Here is a 16,090-nt window from a genome sequence, read left to right on the forward strand (position 1 = left end):
TTGAAATGGGTGGGCCTGTGACAGGCCAGGCCCACCCGTGGTTACGCCCCTGGTCCTGCCTTGGGCAAGTGCTGTCATAACTGCAACAAGATGAATCATTTTGCACGCTGGTGTGCCCCCCCTCCCCCGCAGACTCACAGGCTGCTGCAGTTCCTATCAACACAGTTCAGAGCCACCGGGCCTCATTCAGCCACTGCACATGCCTTGTGGGTGGAGCCTACATACCGCTCCTTGTTGACACAGGGGCAAAGGTGTCACTCCTGAACAAATCCACATATGACCGGCTTTTCCGTCACGTGCCCCTGGAAGCGGCAGCCAACTCCCTGTCGGGCTACGGCCACGCCCCCATCGCCACTTTGGGAGTAGTCTGCCTTCCCGTGGAGTATAATCACCAGTACATCCCTGAAACCAGGTTCTACATCACACAGAAAGGGGCTAACATCATGGGGCTAGACTTGTTCCATGCCCTCGACTTTACACTGAATGACGCTGTGGGCCTGCGTGTCCTGCAGGTCGCCACCTCCTAGCCCGAAAATTACCCAGAACTGTTCGAAGGACTGGGCTGCATGTCTGGCTTTGTGCACCGGCCTACTGTGGACTCATTGGTCCGCCCGGTAATCCAGCCACTACGACGCATTCCCCTGGCCCTCCGGGATGGGGTGGAAGAGGAGATACACTTTCTGGTGAAGCAGGACATCATCGAACCAGTCAATGCCTAACCCTGGATTTCCAACCTGATGATAGCCAAGAAGCGGGGTGGTGGACTGCGCCTCCATGTGGATCTGACGGACGTCAACAAAGCCATCATCCCTGACAAATACCAATTTCCCACAGCGGAGGAGCTGACTAGCCATTTCCATGGCTCCACAGTTTTCAGCAAAATGGATTTATGCCACGGATACCTGCAGGGTCCCCTGGCACCGGCCAGCATGGACCTTACAGCTTTCGTCTCACATGTGGGGGTGTTAAGATACAAGCGAATGGCTTTCGGGCTGTCATCAGCCCCAAGCTGTCTTCAGAAAATAATATCACTCATCCTAGCTGGCATTCAGGGGGTCGCCATCTACCTGGACCCTCCGCCACACTGCATGATGCTCACCTGGAACAGGTCTTCCAGCGCGTCAAGCAACACGGGGTCACACTGAACACTGAGAAGTGTGTGTTTAGTGCCAAGGAGGTCGAATTCCTAGGTTTCCGGCTCTCCAAGGGGGGTATCACCCCAATCATGTCCCACACGGAGGCCATTCTGTCCCTGCCGGACCCACAGTCTCCATCCCAGCTGTCCTCTTTTCTGGGGATGGCCGAATACTATCTCCGTTTCATGCCACACTACTCTGACTCAATGGCCCCCCTGCGCCAGCTGCTACGGAAGGATGCTGTATGGGACTGGACCCCAGCATGCCGGGAGGCTGTGGCCATCATCAAACAGCAGCTCACATCCCCGCCCACTTTGGCCCATTTCAGCCTGACTGCGCCCACCATGGTCACCTGTGATGCATCCGGGATGGCACTTGGTGCAGTGCTCTCCCAGGTCCATGAGGGGGTAGAGCGTCCAGTGGCTTTCGCCTTGCGGGCACTCACTCCGGTGGAGCATAAGTACTCAGTGGGGGAGAGGGAAGCTCTTGCCTGCCTGTGGGCATGCGAACACTGGCATGTCTACCTGTATGGCAGGGCTTTCACTATCCGCACAGATCATCAGGCGCTGATGGCTCTGCTGGCGGCCCGAGGTTTGGGGCACTGGCCCATGAGACTACTGAGATGGGCGGATAGGCTGAATCAGTACAACTTCAGACTCGAGTTTATGCCGGGGCGTACCAATATGGTGGCCGACCTCCTGTCCCGAGCCATCTCTCTGACCAAAGAGGTAAGAAGGGCAATGCCAGAGGAGGATGACGACGACGACTGTGTCCACATGCTGCATGGGCCCCTCAGCACAGTAATCACCCTGGCCGAGCTGCAGCAGGCCTTGGCTGAGGAGCAGACACACACAACCCTTCATGCCTACGTCCAGGATGGCTGGCCTGCCAAAGTGGATGACAGGCTGCTCCCCTACCATAAAGTCCGCGATGAACTCTCCTGCTGGGGGGAGGTGTGCCTCTCCCGTGGCCACTGCGCCATTGTACCAGAGACTCTAAGGGCCAGAGTGCTGCAAATGGCACATGATGGGTATCTGGGGGTGGTCAAGATGAAGCAGCGCTGCTGAGACACCGTGTGGTGGCCTCACATAGACTCTGATGCAGAGGAGCTGGTGCGTAACTGCACCTGCTGCCTTCTGAGTGGGAAAACTAGCCAGCCTACCACAGCGCCCCTCACTCCAACCCCATGGCCGTCCTCACCATGGGAGCACATCCAGATCGACCTCTGTGGAGAGCTCCACAGGGCCCGCTACTTGCTGGCTGTGCATGACCTTCACTCGAAGTGGCCAGAGGCCATCGAAATGGGCTCCATCACCTCACACACCATCATCGACCACCTCGACAAGCTGTTTGGGTGCTGGGGCCTGCCCAGTATCATCACGACGGACAATGGACCCCAATTTGCATCAGCAGAGTTCCTGTCACTGCGGTCCATCAAGCACATCAGGACAGCAGTGTACCAGCCAGAGAGTAACAGAGGGGTGGAAAGACTGAACAAAACTCTCAAGAATGGAATTCGAGCCTGTCTGGAGGAAGGGAAAACCTTCAGCACTGCACTCAGCCAAACTCTCCTGACCATCCAGGCATCGAAGCACTCCACCAAGGGGGCAACACCGTCTCTGCTCATGATTGAGCGGGAACTAAAGCAACCACTGGACTGCTTGAGAGCGGAGCCAGCCACTGCACACGAGAGCCCAGGGCTCCAGAAAGCCAGAGCTCAGGTCAGAAGTTTACAGGCCCGGATGAAACAGAGGTTCGATGCCTCCTGCCGAATACAGACTCCCTCTTTGTCTGTGGGGGACTGGGTCAGGATCAAACACGCCCACCGCCAGAACAAGCTGTGGTCATACTGGTCGGAGCCCCATCAGGTGACTCACCAGCTGGGACTGGCTACCTACAGACTGGATGATGGGACTCGTTGGCACTCAAATCGCCTGCACAGGGTTGTAGCCCCAACAAACCCTGCATCATCCCTGTCCCCAGCTGCTGCTGTCAGTTGGCAGCCCAGACCGGAGGCAAACCGGGTAGGTGGTAACCCACTGCCGTTGCCAGACCCCGCTCGCCCTCAGAGGGTGAGGGTTCCACCTGTCTGGCACAGGGACTATGTTCCGAATGGTTAAGGGACATCTAGGGTAGGGACGGATATGTTATGTTACTTTCTCAAGGGGGGTGGGGGGGGAGAAAATGTTGTATCTGGTTCGGTAGTGTTATGCCCGAGTCTGACTTGTATGGTTAAGCACAAGCAGTTACTGTGCCTTTAAGAAGGGCAGGGGGGCAGTGTGAATTACGGCAAGGTGAAAAGTGTTTTGAGTTGATGTTGGTTAAGTAAAACTTATAAATGTGGCTCCCGGTGTGGTCATTGACTGAACATAATACGCATCTACAGCAATTTTCCCCCTTATTTCTGAGCTAGCTTAGCTAGCTTAGCTAACTAGCTGGCTAACGACAGTCAGGGTGAACTGGAGAAGGACGCAGTAACATCTAACCGACCTTCACTTTACATCCACCAGCACCACATAGTTTACACCTTCGAATAACGCGCGATTAAACTTGTAAACCATAAGACTTGACGTTTGCGACGCCCTCTCTAATGCCGTCTCTCCAACCGCTTGCCCCTCCCTTCACCACGACCCTTCCCCCCTACTCCTGATTGGCCTTACATACAACACGTAAGTAAAATAAAACATATATAATCATATATACGTAGCCCTTGGTTCTGCAGGCCGGCTCCCTAGCCCTGTATTTTTGCCTCCTCCCTGGCTCCCTTTGCATTGTGTTGTTTGATTGGTGTGGTTGGAGTCAGGAGAAAACGGACAGGAGTCTGCATTCTTTGGTCCGTGCAGTGCAGAATTTATTTTCTCTGGGCTGTCTTTCGTCCCCTTTAACATATCAAAAACGTTGTCGCTAATTTCAAGTTATTTTTAAATTAACGGTAGGCCTGGTGCCACACAGAACGAGCAGCTAGCTAGCATTTACGGGTTAGCTCTCAGTAGTTCGCTAGCCACATGGGCATCAAACGTCATAAAACAAAACAATTTTCACAAAATAACAACCTAAAACATAAAACGATATCTCTATATTTACATATAAAACTGCATGGATGACCATTTAAACATAGGGTTGCAGATCGATTTAACAGAGCACCCCGTTTCAACATCTTACCTTTAACATATCAAAAACGTTGTGACCTAAAATGGCCACCACGACTAACGACGGCAGCCCAAACAGCTGTTCAACCAGGCACATCAACAAACTGAGCGCCCCCAGTGGCTACTCCCATATTACCTTGTAAATTGAACCAGGGATGAGGCATCTCAAAAATAAAACATTACAGCATAAATTATGTGTCACCTTCACCATCTTACTCTCTGATGCTTCAGAGAGTCCTGCAGGGTTTGGGCATATTCAGTGTACTCACATGGCTCCTCATTCTCAGACAGTCCAAATACAAGGTCGATTGGAAGTCCGGGAAGTCGGCCATACATCAGAAAGTAAGGAGTGTATCCAGTGGAGTCATGACGTGTACAGTTATGTTCTCGTCGCCAGGTAAAAAACCTCTAGTTGTTCAAAACTGCTGCAGGAGGATTGACACTGGATTCTATTGAACACTTTGCGCGTCTCTATGCAGATGTGGAAGAGTACCTTGCACTTTCATGTATGCCATGGGAATGACAACGCACTGTGCATTTTGTCATGGCTCAGTCAGGCAACCAACCAACCAGGGCAGTAAATAGTTTTTGTTTGGGGAAAAAAACGTTATACCTGCTAAAAACAGCCTTTTTCATTCAAGGGTAGAGAGAAAGCCGCAAAAAAATATATTATGTGTTGTATGTCCATCCATTCCATCCAGTATCCAAACCGCTTATCCTGCTCTTAGGGTCGCGGGGATGCTGGAGCCTATCCCAGCAGTCATTGCATGTATGCTTGGAAAAGATATAGAAAAATATGATTTCGTCCGGGTAGCGTGGCGGTCTATTCCATTGCCTACCAACATGGGGATCGTCGATTCGAATCCCCGTGTTACCTCCGGCTTGGTCGGGCATTCCTACAGACACAATTGGCTGTGTCTGCGGGCAGGAAGCCGGATGTGGGTATGTGTCCTGGTCGTTGCACTAACGCCTCCTCTGGTCGGTCAGGGCACCTGTTCGGGGGGGGGGACTGGGGGGAATGGCATGATCCTCCCACACGCTATGTCTCCCCTGGTGAAACTCCTCACTGTCAGGTGAAAAGAAGCGGCTGGCGTATCAGAGGAGGCTGGTGTATCAGAGGAGGCATGTGGTTGTCTGCAGCCCTCCCCAGATCAGCAGAGGTGTAGCAGCGACCAGAACGGCTCGGAAGAGTGGGGTAATTGGCTGGATACAATTGGGGAGAAAATTAAAAATAAATAAATAAATAAATAAATATGAGCTTACAAAGTAAACATGTACTTTTCTATTCCTAGGTATCACTGTCGTTTTGAGACGTAAATTCTCTGCCTCTCGGTTTTGGGATGACTGTAGGAAGTACAATGTGACTGTAATACAGTACATAGGAGAGACTATGCGCTACCTCTGCAACACACCAAAGGTAAAGTACCTCTCTTGCCTAAGTATAGTCTAATCATTATCGTTGGGCAGAATGTTGTAAGTCACGTTAGTTTCACTTGTTTTTTTTATGTCAAATTAAAGCAAGTTTATTTGTGTAAGTCCTATATCCCAGTTACATTCTCAAGAGATGTTCATATTTACATAGGGATAAAAAGGTAGGTATAGTAAATTTCAGATGAGGAAAGGTGGGATAAATGTGGGGGAAAATGAGAGAAACCAGAGGAAGAGCATCATATAGGGCAGGTGACCCCTCCTCCAAGATTGATAGGCATGCAACAGGTACCAAGTGGGCAAGGCAGACAATGAGGTAACATATTTTGAAAAAGAACACACAATGATCACACATTTTGATTATGAAATTATACAAAAAATAGAAGTGCACGCTCGGACGGCATTGAATGCAGAAACATGTGAAACATCCTGAAGTAGAATAGAGCTCTCATACACACAACAGGCAGTCACAGACACATAACACTCGTGGAGACAGAGGCACAATAGACAGTGAGAATGATGGATATCTGGAGTTGTCCCAAATGGTGAAGAAGTAGTAAATAAAAGTCAAAACAAAACGCAAACAAGAGTGCCTAAAAATCAGTGCCCATGTCAATGGAAATAGAGGGTGAGGATAAGAGAGACAGAGAGCCGAGGCTCATGACAGACAGACTCATACGTCCACAGCGATCATGCAGAAAAATAGTTGGTTGGAGGGGTGCAAAAGATTTAAGGTAGGGTGGGGTGGGGATTCACATCAGTAGGACCTAAAGGTAAGTCAAGTCAAGTCAATTTTATTTGTGTAGCCCAATATCACAATTTGCAATTTTGCCTCAGTGGACTGTACAGCAATACAACATCCCATCCTTAGACCCTTACATCAAATAAGGAACAACTCCCTAACAAAAAAAAAAACTTTCAACAGGGAGAAAAAAATAGGAAGAAACCTCAGGGAGGGCAACAGAGGAGGGATCTCTCCCCAGACAGACAGACACAAAATAGATGTTGCATGTACAGAATAAAACACAATTTACATAGTACAACATTGAAATAGGATAACAGAATTATAATGGAATTATAAGATATATGAAGAATAATGATGAGGAGGATGCCAAGCAGTGTCCACATGCCACCGGAACAGCCTAGGACCATCATCATGTAGACCTAGCAGGACAGACTACACATGCACACAAGGGAGACTCATATCACACCATTCACATACACGGGGGAAGAGACAAGAAAAGACATTTGTCACACATCAGATAGCGAAGGATACAACATTGAAACGGGATAACAAAATTATATGGATTTATAAGATATATAAAAAATGTGATGAGAAGGATGCCAAGAAGTGTCCAGATGGTGACCACCATCACAATGGAGACATGGGAGGACAGACTACACGTGCACACGGGGACACTCACATTATGCCATTCACATACACAGAAGAAGAGAAAGGAGAAGACATTATTCAGAGAGAGAGAGAGAGCGAGAGAGAGAGAGAGAGAGAGAGAGAGAGAGAGAGAGAGAGAGAGAGAGAGAGAGAGAGAGAGAGAGAGAGAGAGAGAGAGAGAGAGAGAGAAAAGACATGTGAGAAAAGAGAACAGTTTACAGTAGTCAATAATCTATACTCTATAATTTCATCGGCAGAACAGTGCTTGGTAAATTCATTGAGACAGAAACCGACCTGCCATGTAGTACAGGTCATGAAGTACTTAATGTAAAGGCAACTAATTGTTGTTTAAGGCAAAAAGATGAGATTTAAGTTTGGATTTATAGGACTCAACAGACCCTGATTGTCTATCGGCAGCAGACAGGTTATTCCACAAGAACAGGGCCCGATAGGAAAAGGCCCTGCCACCAGCTGACTTCTTTTTAACTTTAGGTACACACAGGAGCCCTGTTGAGAGTGGAGGGCTTGAGATGGAATGTACGGTTTAAGGAGATCAGACAGGTATGACAGGGCAAAACCATTTAGGTTTTACAAGTCAGCAAAAGCACCTTTGAAGACTGATCTGACATGGCTAGGAAGCCAATGAAGGGAGGCAAGAATTGGTGTAACACGGCCACATTTTCTAGTTTTAGTTGGGATTCTAACTGCATTATTTTGAACCATCTGAAGATTTTTAGTACTAGCATATGGCAGACCTGAAAACAGAAAATTACAGTAATCAAGTCTGGATGAAACAAATGCATGTATTAGAGTCTCAGCATCAGCCACGGACAGGAAAGATAAAATTTTACCTATGTTATATAGGTGAAAAAAGACAGTACTGGTGAGTTCTTTAATGTGCTTATCAAAGGAAAGGCTGGGATTGAACGAAAGGCCAAGCTGTTTGGCTGCCACACTTTGTGAAATCACAGAGTTGATTGATATTGATCCAATTTTTCACAGCAGCCAATCAGGCCTCTAAATTAGTCATTTGAATATGATCATCAGCCCTGATTAGCATACGGCTGAGTATCATCCGCATAGCAATGGAAATTTATTCCATGACTGTGTAATTTTGGCCAAGAGGTGAAATATAGAGAGAAAAGTAGCGGGCCAAGAACCGAGCCCTGAAGTATGCCATATTTAACGTCAGATCATTTTGATGTAATATTATTATAGCAGACACACTGTGTTCTTCCAGATAAGTAGGACTTGAACCAAGAGAGAGCTAAGACAGAGACACCAAAATTATAATCCATTCTGTCTAATAGTATAAAGTGTTCAAGGGTGTCAATGACTACACTGAGGTCCAGTAGTAGAAGCACAGAGGTGGAATCAGAGTCCATAGCAAGTGGAAGATCGTTCACCACTCTGGTCAGAGCAGTTTCAGTGGAGTGACAGGCCCTGAAAGCCAATTGAAAGGTTCATATAGATAGTTTTCTTCTATATGAGTCGAATGTTGTTGATAAACAACTCTCTCTAGTACTTTAGAAAAGAATGGAAGATTAGAGACTGGTCAATAGTTATCAAGAGACCCTGGACTGAGGTCGGGTTTCTTAAATAAAGATTTGAGCACAGCCGTCTTAACACTACTGGGAACTAGGGGTGCAATGGTTCAGTTAGCCCACGGTTCGGTTCGTACCTCGGTTTTTGGGTCACGGTTTCGGTTCGGTTCGGTTTCGAATTACATTGTTGCTGAAATAAGTTCGGGAGGGAATAACGTAGCGCGGATCGAGTGTATGCATTAACTGACGAAAGCCCACATCTCCCACCACCGAAAAGGGCTGCATGTCTTTAGCAATGAACGCCCCCGCTGCACGGGTTACTTTTTTTGTGTTTCTCTGAGTTGGCGCTATAGGTTTGTTGGAAAGCATCTCCGATAGACGGTTGTTTTGTTCACTGGTGCGGTTACCTGTGCGTCTGTCCTGCTTCCAGAGAGCGAGACATCTGGGTGGTGACGGTGGAGATGCTGGCTCATATTGGAAGTGTTTCCACTTGCGTAGTACGGGGACATGGGTCAAGCAATGCTTGCAGCACACAGTGTTATTTCTGTCCACTGTTTTGTCTCCTTCATCGTTGTATTCAACAGGAAACCCGAAATGTCGGCAGATTTGTATGAAGACGGTGCTTCTTCAAACTTTTCTCTCTCTACTCCTCCACTCGCCATGACTTTTTTTTCTGCTTCTGCGAGCTACCGCCGTCTTTTCAACTCGACTGTCGGCTCCAGTTACAAGGGGAGTGAGGGTGGGGGACTAACAGTGATTGGATATTTACTCGTGGGCGGGGTTTTCTGCAGCAAGCTGTCTCAGCCTGCCTGCACACAGGCACACTGTGAAAAATCCATTCTCCGGCAGTAAGAAATGCCTGTCAACTATTCACGCACATTTTAACTGCAAAACCGAAAACCCACGGTCCATAAGGGCGGATTGAACCGTACAGGGCGGACTGTACGGTTCGGTTTTAAACCGAAAACCGTTGCATCCCTACTGGGAACAGTGCCAGTAGTAAATGATAAATTAACGACGTCTCGCATTGTAGGTCCCAGGAAAGGCCAGAGGTCTTTAAAACGTTTTGCTGGTAAAGGGTAGGCAAGTAGTTGGTTGACAAGCGGACACGAGTTTCGTCAAAATATCAAGACTGATATGGTTAAGCATTAACCATATCTAGCATTAACTAGAAGTACTAACTTAACCATGCACCAAGACAAAGACCCTCGCACGTAGGAGGTGTTCAGGCTATTAATCCAAGTGAACTCTACTCATGTCAAGTCAGATTTATTTATTTAATACTTATCACAAATCCTATCCTTATACCCTTGATGCAGATAAGGAAAAACTCCTTAGAACAAAGCCTTTTGAGGACAAAAAATGGGAAAAACTTCAGGAAGAGCATCAGAGGACAGACTTCTCTTCCAGGACAGATAGACATGCAATAGGCCCAACAAGCACTAACAGATTTACAATAACCACTCAATGAGGCACTAAATGATTACATACATTATAGTGCAATAATGCACAATATATTCAACTGATACACTTGATTCATACATTGACACAAGCTTTATAAGTGAAACAAGTGAAACTTAATCATTACGTAAATTAAAGGGAAACAGTATCAAGCACGTGCCTCGGTCGCATATCAGGCATTCTCCACAGATATTGTCTCATTGCCTAAACTCGTAGCCAAGTCAAATGTATATCCTCAAACAAAGGTAACTCATATAGAGTTAGAAAGATAGGATATTTGTAATTTTATTGTCCTATCCTACACTTAACAGGTTTTAACTCTCCGTTCAATTGGTTTGTTTCAGAGAGACTATGAAAAAGATCACAAAGTCAGACTGGCTTTGGGTAATGGGATAAGAGCTGACACCTGGACAGAGGTCCTGCAACGTTTTGGAAATATTTCTATTTTCGAATTCTATGGAGCTACTGAGGGCAATATTTCATTTGCTAACTACACTGGAAAAATTGGCGCTATCGGCAGGGAGAATTTTCTCCACAAAGTAAGTGAGGAGAGCAATGTTTTACTGGCTTGTGTTTTGTCTATTCAGCTGAGTGTATGTCTATTTTATGGAATGTACATACTATGAAAAACTGTCATGGCAATTCCACTCTGACATTAAATGAGGAGCGAGACAAAAATCTCTTTCAGTATTGTCACACTTGAATATGCTCACGAACATGACGCACAAGCCTAGTTGCTTAAGTTCATGCCCTTATCTCAGAGCACAGTCCCTAGCATGCAGCACAAACATGCCCATTGTTTCGATCATAATGGTGTGTACCCAGTTTCTCCCTCATCCTGGTCGGAAGAAGTAGCTCATCTTTATTATTGGACTGTTACCCTAATGGATATCAGATGTTGCTCAGAGAATTCATTGATCGGGTTTCCCCTTGTCCTCATCTTCCAGCTCATCATTCTCCATGACCATCCCTTCAGGTCTTGTGACTCTCGAATGAACTTCCCAAATATTCCTTTGCCACCAACCAACAGACAATCACAGGCCTTCACTAGCTCACACAGGAGAAGGCACTTCATGGCATCACGTGCTACACGAGCCCCAGGCATCCATCCAAACAATGTGAACATAGTATAGCTGATACATGGTCAAAGATTAAAAGTAATCAACATTCATATTTGAACTGCCCTCACAAAAACACAAGACTATCTAAGTGAAATAAACATCAGAGATGCTTTGCAAAAACCAGAAACTGTAGGAGCTACTTAAAATGTTGCAAGTTACTCCTCTTGATGGTATTCCTTGGTGGCAGGGTGGTCAGAGCATTCGCATTGTGATGAACCCTTCTGCATCTTTAGCAGATATCTCAGGGTCACAAGCGTTTCACTCCTTAGCCTGTATGCCTCACCTGAGTGGGACAGCAAAGACCAAATTAGCCTTCACCTGCAGAAGGGTTCTCATCAACCACAACCATCTTGAGCTGGTCTCAGCTGCCATGGCTATCTCCCCATTGGCTTGCTTCAGTTGTTTGGGTTCCAAACCCATCTTCTGTAGGAAATAGCGCACTGATGTTGCTGGGAAACCATGGCTGCCAACTTGGATGGGAAATAAGGTTGCATACCATCCATTGACAAGAGCCTTATCAATTAAATCCTGGTTCTTGGCTTTCTCTTGTTGATGAGAGACGGTTAGCCTGTCCTCCCAGGGCACTGTGAGTGTGGCTGCGAAGACAGTTTTTGTTCTCCTGGATAGAGGAACCATGTCTGGTCGGAGTGAAGTTACTGCCACCTCTTCTGGAAAGGCAAGTCTCTTCTTCAGGTCCACTTGCATCTCCCAGTTGGAAGCTTGATGCGAAATGGAGCATGGGTTCTTGGCAGTTGTTCTTGCCCAAGGAACCTTATCTCCTTCCATTTGGAGATTGACAACTTCAGGTCGTAATGCCTGGTGTTTATTGGTTTTGACCCTCTGCAGGTCTGTGCATCTGGCAATTTCTGTAAGGACGTTGTCATGCCTCCACTTGTATCGGCCTTCTGTCAGTGCTTTGGGAATTCCAGTTAAGATGTGATTCAGGGTGCAAAGGGTTGCTCCATACTGCTTGCAGGATGGGTTGTCTTCTTTGCCCCAGATCTTTAGATTGTTTGGAGTTGGCAATGAGGTCAGCCACAGCACGCAGGAAGAAGGTCAATTTGCCCTGGTCGGTACCCCAGAGTTCCTTCCAGGACAACAATCATTCGAGTGTCTGATCCCACTGCATCCACTGTCCCTGGCAGGTGAGTCCTACCACTTTTATGTGGCGGTCTTCTTCCGCTGCCTCTCAAACCCTCTGCACCACGAGTCCTCTCTTACCTTTGGCATTCGCCTTACTCCATCTCTTGGCATTGTAGTTTCCAAGTCATAGCCGTCCTTGACAGACTACCCCAACGATGTCCTGATGTTTCCAGTATGCTTCTGCTTCCCTCACTGCTTCCTGAGGCTTCCACTTCCTGCCACACTTGAGTCTTGTTAACATGTCTGATTTCCTCATCCTCAGACATTAGCAGTGTACTGACTGCTCTTGCCTTGGTGCCTTTGAATTCTTCCACCACCGATGAGACTGGTAAGTGGAGCTAGGAGGTCTTGCTGTACAGGCTGACCAAGCAAAAAGTTGGAGGGACACCCAGCCAATTTTGCAAGAATTTGCTGCACAGTCTCTCCATTGCTTCCACTTGAGTCACAGGGACGTCGTATGGCAGGAATGGCCATTGCATTGTAGGTACGATGCCATACTGGAAACACTATACATTAAACCTTCCAAGCAGCTGTTTGTTGTCAGTTGCCTTGAGCCAGATGTTTAGTTGAGTCATGGTGTCTTTGAGGTTGCCGCTGTCCTTCAGGGTCCTGTCATAATTCTCTCCAAGGCATCGGATTCCTTGTTCTTGAATCATTGGGATCTCAGCCCCTTGAATAATGATGTTTTTGTCAGCTTTCCTTTCAGGTTACTTAGGCTCCCAGATTTTCCTGGTTTGAATTGCACCGAGACCATGTAGCCACATTCTCCAACGAGCTTTGGATCCACTGTGTACCTTGGATCGTTGGAGTCATCACAGTTATATCATACATGAATGTTCTGCAGGCCAGATGTCTTATTCCGCTATCCACTTTTGGCCCTCTACATTGCATTCCTCCTGCTTTTAGTAACCTTATGTAGCTAATGAATTTCATGTAATTTTATTCTGACGTTTTTTTTTAATCACATTTCTGAATTAACTTTTCAGGCTGTGTGCCCATATGCCCTCATAAGGTTCGACACAGAGAAAGAGGAGCCAGTCAAAGACTCCAGAGGATTCTGTATTGAAGTCCCAAGAGGTAAAAAAAAGAAGAAAATAAGATAATTTTTGTCGCTCTAAATTGGCATTCAGGTTTTACAATTAACTATTATGGTTTGGCTTCATGTGGGTTTGAACACTAGGAGAAACTGGTTTGCTGGTTGCCAAGATTGGAAGGCCGTCACCGTTTGTCGGCTATTCCAAAAACAGGCAGCAGACAGAGAAGAAGAAGCTAAGTGGCGTGTTTGTGAAAGGAGACCAGTACTTTAACACTGGTGACCTCCTAAAGATAGACCAGGAAGGCTTCATCTACTTTCAAGACCGTATTGGAGACACCTTCAGGTCATTAAGTTATAAAGATCCTCTTATGACCTTTGTCTATTCTCAAGTGAGGTCCTGGACACAGAAAATGTTATTATCACTATAATCACAGGGAATATATATCCCAATATCTGGTTACATATGTAAAAATACTATATTTAAGAATCCAGCTGAGTTCATCACATTGAACTGATTGGCAATACTCCCTCAAATATATTACACTTCATTTTGTGAGAAATTTGAGGTATTAGATTCTCGCTATCATTAACTGAGAAGATGCAAATTTCATCCTGATACAATATCACTGAAAGACGATGAACAATAATATTGACTTACTGCCTAGCCCTGTTCTCACTGACACGGATACACCATCCTGCTGTTGTAATCATGAACAGGTGGAAAGGTGAAAATGTGGCGACCACAGAGGTGGCCGATCTTTTGAACATGATAGATTGCATTGAAGAGGCTAATGTCTACGGTGTGAAGGTGCCAGGTAATAACTTCATTATTCTGTCACGTTTGAGGCCTTGGATATGAGCTTAAACGATAAACTTGTCACCGTATGTTTGCTCTGTATCTGCTTATCCCTTTGCCTTCAACTGGATAAATTAGGACATGAGGGGAGAATCGGGATGGCATCAGTCAAACTGAAAGATGGCATGGAGTTTGATACCAGCGCTACGTACCAGCATGTCAACGCCTACCTCCCCAGCTACGCACGACCCTATTTCATTCGTGTACAGGTAAATTCTCCTTCACGATATTTACAGATCTTGTAGTGCAAAAAATGTATTCCTCCAAAGATAAACTAGGAATAAATGCCTTTGCACAATTGTTCTTTGACAGAGTTCACTGGCAGTGACTGGGACCTTTAAGCAGATGAAGGTGAGGCTAGCGGAGGAGGGCTTCGACCCAGCCATCATCACTGAGCCCTTGTACTATCTGGAGGGCCGAGAGGGCTATGTCCCCATGACTCAGGACATATTCAGTTTAATCTCAGAGGGAAAGATCAAACTCTAGACATCTGCGGTATCAGATGCTTTGTGCTGATCTGAGCGAGACCTGCCACTTTAGAATCTAATCATGACACACAATGTCTCAAGCATGCATCAGAGGATAAGGTGAATAAATGCGGTGTAAATTCAGACCAACCTGTTAAGCACTTACGGTAAACTTATTTCAGTTATTTTATAAAGGCTTTACCAAGATTGTTGTATGCTGTTTATTGCAATATTTTGAGAGGAATGATTGTGTTGAAAATATATTAATAAAGTGAAAAGGCAATGTGTCTTAATTAGGTACATTTAGATGACGATCCCTTGAAAAAAAGGGGAAAGAGTAATAAAAGCTAGGTTAAGAGAAGAGGTGACGATCAGCGAGCAGCAGTATGGTTTCATGCCACGAAAAAGCACTACAGATGTGATGTTTGCTTTGAGAATGTTGATGGAGAAGTATAGAGAAGGCGAGGAGTTACATTGTGTCTTTGTGGATTTAGAGAAAGAATATGATAGAGTGCCAAGAGAGGAGGTGTGGTATTGTATGAGGAAGTCGGGAATTGTGGAGAAGTATGTAGGAGTAGAGCAAGATATGTATGAGGGAAGTGTGACAATGGTAAGGTGTGCGGTTGGAAAGACAGATGAGTTCAAGGTGGAGGTGGGATTACATCAAGGATCGGCTCTGAGCCCTTTCTTGTTTGCAATGGTGATGGACAGGTTGACGGACGAGATCAGGCAGGAGTCTCCATGGACTGTGATGTTTGCAGATGACATTGTGATCTGTAGCAAGAGTGGGTTGCAGGTGGTGGTATGCACTGGAGAGAAGAGGAATGAAAGCCAGTAGGAGCAAGATGGAATATATATATGTGAATGAGAGGGAGGACAGTGAGGATGCAAGGAGTAGAGGTGATGAAGGCAAATGAGTTAAAATACTTGGGGTCAACTGTCCAAAGTAACGGGGAGTGCAGGAGAGATATGAAGAAGAGAGTGCAGGCAGGGTGGAGGGGGTGGCGAAGAGTATCAGGAGTGATTTGCGACAGAAGGGTACCAGCAAGAGTTAAAGGGAAAGTTTAAAAATGGTTGTGAGACCAGTTATGTTATATGGTCTGGAGACAGTGATACTGACAAAAAGATAGGAGGCGGAGCTGGAGGTGGCAGAGTTGAAGATGCTAAGATTTTTATTGGGAGTGACAAAGAAGGACAGGATTAGGAACAAGTATATTAGAGGGACAGTTCAGGTTGGACGGTTTGGAGACAAAGCAAGAGAGGCAAGATTGAGATGGTCTGGACATGTATGGAGGAGAGATGCTGGGTATATTGGGAGAAGGACGCTGAATATGAAGCTGCCAGGGAAGAGGAAAG

General features: G+C 46.3%; 1 protein-coding gene across 1 annotated transcript in view; it reads left to right on the forward strand.

Annotated features, from left to right (window-relative positions):
* Positions 1-14,970, forward strand: part of LOC130111463 (long-chain fatty acid transport protein 2-like) — a 30,195-nt gene extending 15,225 nt beyond the window's left edge. The window contains exons 4-10 of the mRNA XM_056278664.1: positions 5,578-5,702; positions 10,456-10,650; positions 13,362-13,452; positions 13,556-13,754; positions 14,129-14,226; positions 14,346-14,476; positions 14,580-14,970. Coding sequence (XP_056134639.1) covers positions 5,578-5,702; positions 10,456-10,650; positions 13,362-13,452; positions 13,556-13,754; positions 14,129-14,226; positions 14,346-14,476; positions 14,580-14,753 — 1,013 coding nt within the window. The 3' untranslated portion in view covers positions 14,754-14,970. The remainder of the gene's footprint in view (positions 1-5,577; positions 5,703-10,455; positions 10,651-13,361; positions 13,453-13,555; positions 13,755-14,128; positions 14,227-14,345; positions 14,477-14,579) is intronic.
* Positions 14,971-16,090: the final 1,120 nt, after the last annotated feature.

Source organism: Lampris incognitus, chromosome 4 (assembly GCF_029633865.1).
Source record: "Lampris incognitus isolate fLamInc1 chromosome 4, fLamInc1.hap2, whole genome shotgun sequence".
In the NCBI taxonomy this organism is placed as follows: domain Eukaryota; kingdom Metazoa; phylum Chordata; class Actinopteri; order Lampriformes; family Lampridae; genus Lampris; species Lampris incognitus.